Source organism: Gadus chalcogrammus, chromosome 5 (genome assembly GCF_026213295.1).
Source record: "Gadus chalcogrammus isolate NIFS_2021 chromosome 5, NIFS_Gcha_1.0, whole genome shotgun sequence".
Lineage (NCBI taxonomy): Eukaryota > Metazoa > Chordata > Actinopteri > Gadiformes > Gadidae > Gadus > Gadus chalcogrammus.
In genome coordinates, this window is record NC_079416.1 from 18070449 (window position 1) to 18084974 (window position 14526).

At 44.2% G+C, this 14526-nt stretch overlaps 1 protein-coding gene across 1 annotated transcript in view; it reads left to right on the plus strand.

Annotated features, from left to right (window-relative positions):
- The first annotated feature begins 8521 nt into the window (after positions 1-8521).
- Positions 8522-14526, plus strand: part of rcan3 (regulator of calcineurin 3) — a 17921-nt gene continuing 11916 nt past the window's right edge. Inside the window, exon 1 of the mRNA XM_056590771.1 lies at positions 8522-8815. Coding sequence (XP_056446746.1) covers positions 8729-8815 — 87 coding nt within the window. The 5' untranslated portion in view covers positions 8522-8728. The remainder of the gene's footprint in view (positions 8816-14526) is intronic.

Here is a 14526-nt window from a genome sequence, read left to right on the forward strand (position 1 = left end):
TATGTGTATAAGTATGTGTTTATGTAACATTTATTGGGAATAATTCTGAGAAAGAGAGAGAGAGGGAGAGGGAGAGGGAGAGAGAGAGCGAAAGAGAGAGAGGGAGAGGGAGAGCGAGAGAGAGAGAGGCGGGGGGGAGAGAGAGAGAGTGAGAGAGAGGGAGAGAGAGCGAGAGAGAGAGGAGGGGGGGAGAGAGAGAGAGAGAGTGAGAGAGAGAGAGGAGGGGGGGGAGAGAGAGAGAGAGAGAGAGAGAGAGAGAGAGCGAGAGAGAGAGAGAGAGAGAGAGAGAGAGAGAGAGAGAGAGAGAGAGAATGTTGTGTTTGTTTGTCCATATATCCTGAGGCACTTAAGGGGAGCATGTAAAAGCACTTTTCATTTATTCCTGCATTGGTGGAAGGAAAGGGAAGAGCTTCTCCCTTTGCAAAAATCCCCCCCAGCTGACCAACTTCAAACAGTGAATCTGTCGTTCTACTCTCCAGCAGTATGGGGACATATTATTATTTATTTTATAATTTTTTGATTTATTTACAGTCTGAAGCAGCCTGTAATCTAATCGTCCTTTTTTCTGGTGAAGAAAGGAAAATAGGTAATGAGTTGTCATTTGCCCCCGGTCATTGCCTCCCATTGGGTATAACCTCAAACACAATAGGGAGTTTACTCTGTCGGATATACAGTGAACACCAGAAGGATGACTATTGGTTTACTCACTAGCTATAATTACATGTTTATTGGCTTTGAAACCTATCATTACTATTTTCCTTTGCCATACAATGTTGTGTACATGTGACATAGTTTTACCTTGCAGTGATGCAGTGTTTACTATACAGTAGTCTCTCTCATGCATTGATTGTACATAAAACATCATCAACTCAGAGTTCAAAGTTACTGATGTTCCGACATTGAAGTGGCTACATGTGCACTATCAATTGTTTTAACATTGAGACCAAGTATATTACATGCTTCAAGATAGAGTCTGTGAAGGCACATGGCGACTAAGTGTGTTGTCGTGCAAAACATGTGCAAATAGGTTTATTTTTCTCGGCGCATGTACACACACACACACACACACACACACACACGCACACACATGCACAAGTATACAAATATTGGCTGGTTTGCATGTGTTAATCTACTTTTGTGTTTGTCTGATAGACGTTGGTCTATTTTTGGGTGTAGACCCCCCCTGGACTGAACAGGTAAGGTGGTGGTGTAGGGGGATGGGGTGCTTGGCATGCTGAAGGGCAGACAGGACTCAGTGCAGGATTCCCTACCCTCCCCTTCTTAATCCACCTGCAGCATCTTTTGATGCTTACCTGTTGTTACGCTGTAAGATGTGACCTGTTTTCTTCAGTTTGTCAGTGTCTCCCCATCATTCATTAAATACAATGAAAATATTCAATTAAATATAAATATAAATATCACTTGATAGAACTACAGTGAGATCTTGAGGTAGACCACCAGTTGAGGTGCATGTTGGGATGTATTGTCCGTCTGTCTTTCTATCCCCCTAACTGCATTATCCAATAAGTAAAGACATGTCCTTGGTGTGTCCGTAGCTCTTAATGTGAAAGGGCCCACTGTTACCAAGGGGGAATACAAATCCATAGAACAGGCCATCTAACAAGAGAAAATGCCCAGTATACCTAATAAGGGTTAAAACTTAAAATATAAATCTACTTTGGTTGTGGGGTTATACAATGGCTCCTTCTAGCTTGCTCAGCCCATAATATGCACCTGACCTTCCAGAACTGAAGAGACCAGAAGAGCTATGCTTATTAGAAGAAAGATAACAGTAACTGTACCGGTTAACAAGATGGACTGTAGCAGATAATTAGATAAACCGAGCAATATGAGACAGTAGAGAAGCATTACCAAATGCATTATGCCTTTATTGTAGTGGACATTTTTTTAAACTATATTGACAACTGGCGATGTTTCCAATTTTTCCTCCTAAGGTCTCGCACTACCATCCAGTCAACAGGTTTCAGGGTCCTGTAGCAGGTTTTGGGAGTGCCTCTTTCACCCCTCGATGTATCTGTTCGGAGAGTTGAGGACAACGTTATACAATATCTGAGCATCTGACCATCACAAAGGTCTTTTCATGTTGCGCGTCCTGTTACTGGGCCTTCCCCCGTGTGGGAGGGTCACCCGAATAGGTACTTGAATGGGCCTAGCCCATTTTTTGCTCAGTTTCTTGTGCGCATGTGTTACCATATGACCGGTATTGCCTGTACCCATGAGGCCCGTTTCCGCACGACACTTTCACTGCCATCGATTTTATGGTGCCTTTGTCTCGTGCTTCAGACAGAATGGCGCGTTTCTAGGAATTGGTTTGCAACAAACTGTGGTAGGCACAGTTTGTTGCAAACCTTTTCCTTGAAACGCGCTATTCTGTCTGATTGCTGCATTCACAAAGTGTGAGCCATTGTGGCTTCGGCAACATTGTTAGTGGCACAGGTAACACATGTAACTGCGAAGCCCTTTGTGTACAAACGTTGATTGCTTGCTGCCTTCATTCCCCCTTCCCCCCTTCATTCCCCCTTTGCACAATGGGGATACAGCCAGTATGGCAGGATAGGACTCACCTTCCGGCCCCACCCATATACCATCTATATTGATACACTCAGCCTTCTTCCATTGCGCCCTCTCTTTGTCAGAGGCGCATGATTAGAGGTCTGCAAGTGGCGCTGTGAGAGTATCTCGGTCAGGGCCAGAATCAGACGCAATGCATGTGGCCGCCCCTGCCTGCATTTTTTGCCACTACGTCGTGGGAAGCAGTGCCCCAGGGCACAAGGTCATAACTGCTAGTTTCTAATTTAGCCGGAAGTAGCACTGCCTCTAGCAACTCAGCAAGCAACATGTGGGGGTGGGCGATGGGTTTGTCTGTGGATGTAAGGAAGTCCCTGTGTTTCCATAGGGTGCCAAAATCATGTTCTGCACCAAATGCATCGCGAATGTCTGTGTAAATGCTAGCTTATTTACCGTCAGCCTGTTTACAGGCCTCTTTCAAGGCTATTAGCTCCGCAGCCTGAGCGGAGAGATGAGATGGCAATGACCCAGAGGCTTGTGTCTCACGGGGAGTCACTACAGCAAACCCAACCTTGTTAAGACCTGTTTCCTTGTTGCGAGAGGCGGAGCCGTCCACAGACAGTTCCACTTCGGGGGCGGAATTGGGAACTTCCTTCAGGTCCAATCTCGGGGAACCAACTTCTGTTACAGCAGTGAGACAATCATGATGTTCATCATCTCCTTCTGCGGGAAGCAATCTCGCAGGGTTTAGTGCCAAGGTTTATGCCATAATTGAAAAAGTGGATGTCCTCATTACCTGAATTCGATCTTTAACAACTTTTGTATTTGACTCATATGACTCTATCTTGTTGTAAGCGATATAAGCATTCTTTATGCGTGTATAAGCCATACACTTTTTCGGAGTTAATGGACACTGTATGGACTATTTTTGTCAGGATGGAATATACCAAAGGATTCTTGTCTAAATAAAATACCTAGGAACCTTGTGGTATTTTGTGTTCTAATCAAAATTCACAATGAAGGAAATTTGTATGTTTCATTTATCCTTTGTCCTGGTTAAGTGTTCTTCTTCTTGGGGTGCAACTGTATTTCTTTCATCTGTAACCTTGTATAAAACTGTATTTTTCTGTTGGACAGGGTTTGGTCCCTATTCTTTGTTGCTTAGGGGATTTGAGGAATATTTGAAGATTCCTTAAAAAAGATTGAAGCTCAATCATGTATTGTCATAAAAATAAGGTTTTGTTCAAGATCAATATATGCATATATATATATAGTAGGGTTTTGTTCAAGATCATTATATATGTATCTATACATATTGTATACACACACACACACACACACACACACACACACACACACACACACACACACACACACACACACACACACACACACACACACAGTTAATTGCAGGCAACACAGGCCTCATGGTAATATTCCCCCTTGTTAGTCTAGCACTAGTAAACAGAGATTTTTCCTCCTCCATTGTTTGTTTCGGAAAATAGAGCACACAGTTGCCTGTGTGTGTGCGTATTCTTTTTTGAGAGTGCAAGTGTGTGTAAGAGAGAGAAGTTTGAATATGTATGCTTGTGTAAGTGTATTTGTATAAGTGTGTGTGTGTGCGTTTGTGTAGAAGTGTGACAGTGTGTGTATGTGTCTGCACATCGTCTCCCAGAAGGATGCATACTACGCAGGGATGTTGATGCTTTTGTCTTGCGTGGACTTTATCAAATGGGAGCAAGTCAGACACTTTGACTATAATCACCGGCACATAGATCGGTTGGTCAATAATTGAGGCCATCCTCTTTATGGACCTTAACAGCATACTGGTTAGTCTCCTGGATATCCATCATCCTGCATTTCTCAATGTTCATGTTCTCTCTCTCTCTCTCTCTCTCTCTCTCTCTCTCTCTCTCTCTCTCTCTCTCTCTCTCTCTCTCTCTCTCTCTCTCTCTCTCTGCTGTCTGTTGGTCTGTCTTTTCTAGTTAAACTCTATTGACTCTCTTCTCCCCTCTCTCGACCCCTCTCTTCCTCGTTCTGTGGCTCCTCATCTTGCCATCTCTCTTTCTTCCTTCACTCTCCCACTCTCCCCACCAGCCTCCAGATCTACCTACCTCTAAAAGCAGTCTCTTTAATCCCCCTTTCCCTCTGTCTCCCCCTGGCTCCCTTGGTCTGTACTTGGCTGCTTTATAAATAGCTTGGCCTAGATTACAGCAGCTGCATTGGAGCTGGCACCAGCGGTTGGCCAAGCCAGGGCCAACTGAGGTGGCCTGGTATCACAGGAGAGAGATGGAGGGAGAAGGGGGTCATGGCTGTGTGTATATGTGTGTGTGTGTGTGTGTGTGTGTGTGTGTGTGTGTGTGTGTGTGTGTGTGTGTGTGTGTGTGTGTGTGTGTGTGTGTGTGTGTGTGTGTGTGTGTGTGTGTGTGTTTGATTCTACCTTAATTGTCATCTGGGAACATTCTGATGCAAGTTCTGCGTATTTTCTTTGTATGTGAATTGTGCATAATTCTTTCCATTCTTCTGCAGTCAAACTCTGATCAAAGACACACTCACAAATGTCCATGCAGAGAATTCGATTTCTGACACATTAGACAAAGATGCTCCCTTACTGTCAACATGTGTTCATGTTTGATGGTTTCATTGTTCCGCCATTTCAGACAGTTTATTGCCAAAGTAGTGTGTGTGTGTGTGTGTGTGTGTGTGTGTGTGTGTGTGTGTGTGTGTGTGTGTGTGTGTGTGTGTGTGTGTGTGTGTGTGTGTGTGTGTGTGTGTGTGTGTGTGTGTGTGTGTTCATCTGTGAACATGTTGCTCGGGCTGTTCATATCCTGTTGCGATGATGATCTACTGCCCTGGTTTCTCCTCTCCTGCTGCAGAGCACCAGCTCAGAATTTAAATTCCCCTCGTCAGTGGCTCTGAGACGCAGTGACTCATAACCTTTTTTCTGCTCTGCTCCTCTCTACTCCTCTCTGCTCCTCTCTTCTCCTCTCTGCTCCTCTCTAGTCTTTGCTCCTCTCTACTCCTCTCCAAACCTCTCTTCTCCTCTCTGCTCCTCTCTAGTCCTCTCTGCTCCTCTCTTCTCCTCAGTGTTCCTCTCTATTCCTCTCTGCTCCTCTCTTCTCGTCTCTGCTCCCCTCTAGTCTTTGCTCCTCTCTACTCCTCTCCGAACCTCTCTTCTCCTCTCTGCTCCTCTCTAGTCCTCTCTGCTGCTCTCTTCTCCTCCCTGCTCCTCTCTTCTCCTCTCTGCCCTCTTCTTCTATCTATTATTCTCCTTGCCTTTATAATTTTTTCATTTATTCTGTTAAAAGATAACTTTGGGATCCTTTAAACCTGGACCCTATTTCCCATCATTGTTGCAGGATGTGTCGCTTTTGTCATTACAGACCCTTGTGATATTTTAGAGCTAGACTTCTCTCTTTGAGCGAGGCTTGGTTAGACACAATAACAAATAACGATCTGAGCCTGAGTCAGTGGCAAAAACAAGCACTTTGAGAGGACATACATTGACAGGCGCTATTGCTCAAAAGGATTGCCGCCTGTTCTCGTGGATTACGGCTGCACAGCTTTCTTGCTCAATACTGGAAAGCAATTCATTGTCCGCATTTGCACCCCCAAAAATAAGATTTCAGAAGTTATCCTTTAACTCTCAGTTTTTTTCTTAGCTTTTCATCTCCTGTCTCACTTTGTCTTTGGGTGTCACTTACAACTATGCTTCATCTAATGTTGTATTGGATACAAATCAAGCACCTATCTAGCAATATAAACAAGGAAAAATAATTGTGAATAAAGTGGACTTATTGTAAGTGGACTTATTGCACATGTGGAAAATCTGTTATACAAAACATAGTAAAGCCACTTAGCTTTTAAAATTGTTGATGTCAATATCATGCAATATCAAGAACTAATTCAATACCACCCCTCCCTAAACATAGCAGCCCCAGCTTTCACTTCATTCCCTGTCGCAATTGACTTTTATTGGTGTTTTGGCATAACATGTCTTTACATGCTCATCACATCTCTTTGGCCGTTGCCAATCGCAAATCACAGAGGCAGAGGAAATTGTGAATGAGGTGTAGAAGATTGAGGATGAGCTGCAGAATGGGGCCAAGGAGGAGGAGGAGGAGTTGCAATTGGAGGAGAAAGTGCTTTATCATGCACAGCGAGCCGTCCCGGTTGTCAGCAATGATATCAGGAACAGACAAGAGCATCGGCTTTGATCTTCTAAGTCTACATGATCTTCGAAGCGGGTCTTAAAAAATAATAATACTCTACAAAGTATGTGCTCATTACATGTGCCCACTGTGCCTCTTTAATACACAAACAGATACTCACAATTATCTGAGGCATATGGGTTGTCCTCATCCTTTAATTATTAAATACACTGAAGCAATGTCTGTGTAGGTCTCTGTAATGTAAATAAAATAAAATAGCATTTTTTTTCTTTTAAGTGCATCTTTATATCTTTTATGAAAATTGAATGAACTAAAACCCGACCCAGATCACATTACAAAAGTCTAGACCAGACCCAGACTCTATTCATGCCAGTCAGCCTTGATGGCTGATCCCTCACTGGCTGATCACTCATTGGCAGATCAACGACAAGCGGATTTCTGACTTGCTGATCCCTTACTGTCACACTGATAGATTGATCACTGATTGGCTGATCTCTTGCTGGCTTGCTTGCGGTATTCTTGGTTATGCCACACTCATCTTTGTACTGTATTTAAACTGGAGAAAGGGAGAGTGAAACAAAGAGAGAGAGCAAGGAGTAAAGATTATAATATGCAGTAAAATAAGTCCTGCAGTTTGAGCGTGTCGTCTTCGTTATCGTCTCATGGCTGAGAAGTATTCTATAACTGGAGGCTGGTCAGTAATGCAGGAACTGGACATAAACAGACGATTACCAACACAATTATTTGAACTAATGGATAAGATGTATATGGAATTGTTTGAACTTAAAAGATGAAAGTCGGGTTTCTAGTACATGGACGATGATATCCATTTTCCCCCAATCGGAGCTTCACAAATATCCCAAATAGTTAAATAAGAGTTATTTTGCAGACTGGATTTCTGGCTATATTGTGGCGATCACAGCCGTGGTCGCCCGCGTTCCGATTTACCGCAAGGGCTCCCTGTCCTGGGGCAGGTCCGTCGGATGTAGAACTATCGAACTATTTAGACTTTTAGCTCCCTGCTGGTTCTGGGTCACCGGTGTCATTATGTGTGTGGTCGAAGAGGGGTTTCCTCAGTGACAGGTGGACTCGGCTGGAGCGACACTGGCTGGCACCACCTGAACGAGGCACTTATGTCCGCGGGATATTTGTTGGTTGTTATTCACGGGCCTGGGTTATGTTGTAAATAAAGGCAACTATCAAAGGCTTTGGGTGTATGGGGCACGGGAGTTGCGATAATAGACGAATAACCTGGGCTCACGTCTGGTCATTTTCTTGACGTGCGCTACAATATTTAGGCTTATTTTCACATGCAGTTTCATAGTAGGCTACGCTATTAATAATAAAAAAAATTGTGTGGGCTCCTTGGTGACATGATATAACAAAGTAAGTCCGTCATTTGGTGCTGGATTAGTGTCAACGCCCGGTCACCCATTGGGTTTAGTCTTCATGACATCAACGCAAAACGAAAAGCAGTATAAACCGGACTGTAATATCTGCAGTGCACAGTGCCCAAGAACTATAGTGGCGTGAAAAAAAATGAAAAACATAACGAACGTGAGGAAGGCGATGACGTCAATGTGGAACCAACGCGCGCTGGGGTTGACGCGCTTCAACTCACGGACAGCGTTGCCAGATTGGGCCAGGTTTCCCCGCCCAATCTGGCAACATTGGCGGCAGTGCAAATCTGGCCCAATCTGGCAACACTGCTCTCTGAGAGGGTGAGGAGGGGAGGGGGGTAAGTGAGAGAGGTAGGAGAGAGGGGTAAAGAGAGACCGAACTTTGGTGCCGCCCATTGTACCACCGGTGCTGCTGCAGCATCACTTTCCACCGCGCACTAACGCAGTGAGGACACAATACGGACACAGTGCACGTCGTTAGAAAACGAGTCGACTTGAGGACTTACATCGAAACGCGGGGGAAAGAAGCACCCAGAAAATTGTACACTCTCTGACGACACGAAGAAGACAAAAAGCACGGGTTTTTATTTCCTTTTATTTTTTAATGTCCCCTAGCCACGAAAGGGAATGCCATCTATAAATATGAAACTGGAGATGGTGACCATCATCGCCTGCGAGGTAGATACAGAGGTGTTTACGTCCGACAAAATGCAGGTACCGTCACCCCATCATGCATGTTTACGTTCAGAATGGTACTAATTCGTATGTGATCGGTCTGTTTATGTTGTTCGGTATACTTATTTCTCGGGACCGACCGCTATTGTTTCCCTGACTGCACATGCCCATCCATAAGTGTGCACGCACGTCTTGGGTGACGTTGAATGCAGCCCTTTCCGACGCCGCGGGTTTTTATCAATGGGAGCCGCAGCTAATCAGAATGCAGCTCTCGAACCCGCACTCACTAATGTCCTCAGTTGTGCTTTCAATGACTGACATGCGTTTGTAGAATCGCGTAGGATACTGGTGGACAACATTGGACGCCGCTGGCGGGGGCATACATGTAGCACAACGAAGACGTATTGTAGCCTGGCAGCGGTCGTTGTAATCATGTTATTCTCGCTTTAAGTTTTTCCTGCGTAAGTTCCATAGCTGAATGACGTCCATGCGATTGGGATGATTTGCCAATGCAGGACGCAAAGGCCGATGGGGGGCAGTTTTAGACGCAGTGGTGAAGCGTTCTTTTCCCCTAGCTACCACGCTCTCCTGGTTTTATTTTCCACTTATCTGTTATTGCTAACATCGATGCGACGCGCCAGTATAGGATGTAGGAGGTTTGGGTATCTGACAGCTGTGGTGGGACCATTGTATATTGGGCAGCTTTGGCGTCCAATGCGTGTTTGTGTTATAGCGCCCCACCTAAAGCACAGGAACGTGCAAGTGCGGCTCCTTAAAAGGCCAAGCACAGGTGTTGTGCCAATCAATTAAAACCGTTCAGATCCTCTCTCCAAGTTTCTGGCTGATGGACGAGAGTGTGAGAGAAGAGAAGAGCAGAGAGAGAGAGAGATACAGAGAGAGAGAGAGAGAGAGAGAGAGAGAGAGAGAGAGAGAGAGAGAGAGAGAGAGAGAGAGAGAGAGAGAGAGAGAGAGAGAGAGAGAGAGAGAGAGAGAGAGAGAGAGAGAGAGAGAGAGAGGGGTGCTTGCAAGAGCATGTCTGTCCTGCATGCCATGATGCATTTAAATATAGTGTCTAATTCATAAACACATATGCACATGTCTCTTGCTGTGTGGCTGGATCTAATGACAGCATTTCCAGTGGAGACCAGCCCAGGTGAGGCAGACCAGTCTAGCACTCTTCACTTGTTCCTGTCATCATGGGATGGCCGCTCTTATTTATAATATTATTGGTCATGTGATCAGAGCAGTTCTTGAGCAAAATCACCATCTTCAAGGTCCTGACAACAACAATGAACACACAGGGTGTCAATCTTTTGAACATATCAAGGGTACAATCATGAGTATTTTTGACCATCGCAAGTATTTTTCGGCAGTCAACAGTCTTTTCACCAATCAGTAGTATTTCCCAAATCCCAAAGTATTGTACCAATTCAATCTATACAGTTAATGGATGATAATCCACTCATGGAGCCGGTGAACACGTGAATCCATTGGGTCAATCCATAATGAAAAGGTATGGGCGGATTGGTGACATTGTGTAGAGGAAACAATCAGCTTCACCTCAGAGATAGTAATCAGCTTGACCTGGTTTAGACAGCAGCAAACCTCGCATGTATAGAGATCCCAGATCAGCTGGTCCGCCCAATCCCCGGCCCTCTTGTTCTGATCAGAAAGGCTCCGTCAGGCTGCCTCTTATCAGTGCACGGGTCGCGACCACAGAGAGGCAGCCGCAGAAGAAGAAGAAGCAGAATCAAAGGAGGAGACAGACTGAATGGCACAAAGAACAGGGCTAATCCTGGGCTTCCTCACACACACACACACACACACACACACACACACACACACACACACACACACACACACACACACACACACACACACACACACACACACACACACACACACACACACACACACACACACACACACACACACACACACACACACACACACACGTGTGTGTGTGTGTGTGGAGAGAGAGAGCAGATTAAAGCAGGACAGTCTGGTGTGCTGTGCCAGCCTTGCATAGATATACAACCTTATTATAATCCTTATTGTGATCATACTTTTGATGTTACACTTTTCATTAATATCATTATTATTTGCATCATTGTATGCATTATTATTATTATTATTATTATTATTATTATTAGTGGTGGTAGAAGTATCTTCATCACCAACACCACAAAACACTTCTTCTAACCAAGGTTGTAGTGTTGGTGCCAGTTGTAGTAGTAGGAGTAGCATACCGATATGGTCTTAGGATGTTAAGTGAGATGTGAGTTTGATTTTCTCTGGTCCAACTGATGTGAGATGTGGTCAGGTGCTATTTATAGATGTGACATGGGCAGATTAGTGTATGGTGGTCATGCTTCAACGAGCAAACATCAAGGAGCACATGAATGAAAGACAAGTTTTGCTTTTAAGTGCGAGTGGGAGGACGTCGATGTGTGTGTAAGAACACAGAGAGAATGCTCCAGAAAGTGTTCGCACTGAGGAGGAGAAATTGGTGACTCTTGATCTATGGTTGGATTTGAAGCTACAGTAGAAGCTTAAAACATCACATTTGAAAAAAAGGTTCTGTTTGTGTTTAATTTCACACTTTTAAGATATTCTGAAGAAGATTCACTGTCAAACTGACATTTACATTTACATTTAGGGGATTTAGCACAGGCTTTTATTCAAAGCGGCTTTCAATAAGTACATTTATCATAAGAAAGTAAAACAATATATCCCTGTTGGGATATTATGGGATGTTCATAGAACCAAGTGCAAAGCACTAACAATTGCTAGGTTAATCCATTCCTCGTATATAACAAAGATAGCTAGGAGAAGATGCTACGTACTGTAACTAAGTGCTATAACTAAATACGACATACAATAAGTGTGTACATTAAGTGCCAGAGTGTGTACATTAAGTGCCATTAAGTAAATTAGCTTACCTTAATTTTTGTTGTATTTCCGAGAATGAAGCTGTATTGTTTTGCTGCAGAGATGAACTCAGGCTGAATACGTCAGTTCTTGTTGTTTCTATGCGAAACCCTCGGATCCACAACGCCGGCGAAATCAGGGACTGTAAATGCTGGCGCTAGTTCAGGCGCAAACCCCATCATTACCTGCAAAGTCAAGTAGCTTCAGTAGATAATAGTGCGGGACGTGTCTTTGAATTTCATAGTGCTTCTAATACAAGCATATAGAAACAACACAAGGGCAGGATGGCTCTGCGTTATGCTTACTGTAGCCACTGAATGTTCCTAGCATCTGCTTGTCAATGCTCGGGCTCAAGGACTAGGATGTGTTCGACTGCCAATGAGTCAATAAATACCAGAATACATTGTGAAGAAAACAAAGCCTTTAGGTATAGCAGGGCTTGAGTTACCGCAGCAACAGAAATTTAATGCAGCTCTAACTGCCCGATAGAAACCATATGCAGGCCTACACTGTTGTCCCTTTTAATCTTCCCCTCCCATGAACACACACACACACACACACACACACACGCGCGCGCGCGTACACACACACACACACACACACACACACACACACACACACACACACACACACACACACACACACACACACACGTACACACACGTACACACACAAACAGAAATACAGTTGTAGCAACGATATCCAGTCACACCAAAGAATATGCTATCCACAACAGTGACTCAGCAGACACACAGATACACACACAAACACACCTCAAAGAGAGAGGAATATACTCCCTTCTAGCAGGGCCTGTTCTCAGAGCTATCCCAGCGTAGTCATCACATCCTGGGCCACTTCTGTTTGCCCCCCCCCGTTCCCCTCCTTCCTCCCCCTTCCTCTCTAATTGCTGTTCTCTGATGAACCTGCTACTAGTTGCAGTTCAGTGAAAAGAGCAAAACATCGATATGAGGGTTTATTGTCGTCTTCACTGACGATGGGTTGGTTTCTACTATTCTGTCGTTTTTCTCCCATTCAAGATGGTTCTTTTAGCCTGCAGTGGAGAAAGATATGCAATACCTACCTTTGTTGTACTGTCACTATCATTATTGTGGGTAATTGACATTCTGATGTCTCATGTCTGGCAAAACGTTGAAGAAACTACATTTTAAGTAAAAAATAGACGCCTGAAACCCTGCTATTAACTATAGCAGGGTTTAAGTATAGCGCTATGAAGCAGGACCTCTCATTTAGTAGTTAGTTATCATTTTGGCGCCAATCTGCAGTCCCCTTAACACTATTTACTTCTGCATTTAATATCGTGGATGCTATTGATTATGTACTTAGCCCATTTGTCACCACAGCCCTGTGATGTTCCATTTGTTCGTATTCATCTATTGGATTGTCTGCAGTGAAAAATCTATGTTTTAGTTTTTTTACGACCACACTTTCGACAACAAGTTGTAAGTTATGGTCACAGGCCAAATGTTTCACACAACACACACTGCTGAATTTGTTTTCTTTTTAACTTTGTGCGTGGTTACAATATTAACTGTGTATAAACCGGTTCTATTAAATTGTAAATTGTATAATAATAATAATAATAATAATAATAATTATACAACTATTAAAGTTTGTTCCATGTTCATATGATTTTACATTGTCTATGCTATAATATATAGAAGAGTTGGCTAGTCCACAATAAGCCAAAAATCGTATTCATCTTTGTTATATTCAAAGATCAGTGGATTTAGAAACAACCTACTGTAGTAGTTTATGCTTCTTAATTCATTAAATGCTTGATGAATACTATGACTGCAGTGAAATCAGCCAGGCTGATGATCACTATTTGAATAGGAGCTACGGTTGTCGTTGTAAAAACACACATAAATGTCACACGAAACACACTTTCCCCCAGGTTGTCGTTGGTGAACAAGAGAGTTTGGGGAGTAGTGGACAGAGGATGGAGATAGACAGTGACGGTATCGTGTTCGGAGCTGCTCGGAAACACGATCCCCATCCTGGCAGGGTTGAGCAGGCCCGGTGCGAACCGCCAGGCTCAGGTGTGCCCGGCTCCCCCGGTCTGCGCACAAGTCAGGCGGGGACGCGCGGCTCACGTTGCCCTGAAACTCTAGTGGACTAAAGGCTCGGGTATCAGCCTAAAGGTTATGGCGCCGCATCTATTAAAGTGACGTACGACAAAAGGACAGTCTCCCGGCCTGTGGCGTCAGGTTACGAGCCGCAGTCGTAGGTAACAGCGATTATGATTTTAGGATGAGGAGCTGGTCGAGAAAAAATAGAGCAGTTGTTCGATTTCCGCTTCTTTCTAAGCTGTTCGTATAGACGTCTGCGTCGTGTATTTAGTAATTCTTGAAGTGGACCTCAAGGCGACTTCACAGGTTGAATCAGAGGGTTGAATGTACCAGCACAGGTACAGACTTAGGTAGGGTGGTCTTAGTGTAGGTGGGTGGGGAGCAGTCTCCAGACATGCTCCACGGCTGTCGATCCCTCTTCTCACCGACGCAAGGTGAGGGGTGAGTATTATGGGAAAGCAAACGTGAATAACAAAAGAACGGAAGCAGTCTCTCCCCTGATAAGGTATATGGTCCTGGCTATGACCCAGACGGCCTGGTTGGTTTGTCCTTGCAGGGACATAAACAAATGGAGGATTGTTGGATATAACACCTGGTATCAGTTGGAGAGGCACTGGCCTGTCCCCACTTTAAGAATTGTGAACATAGAGAGACTCCAAAATGCAACAACATTCTACACAGTGTATATAGGGTATGCTTGGGGGTCCCCTCTTGGGAGCTCATCAGAAG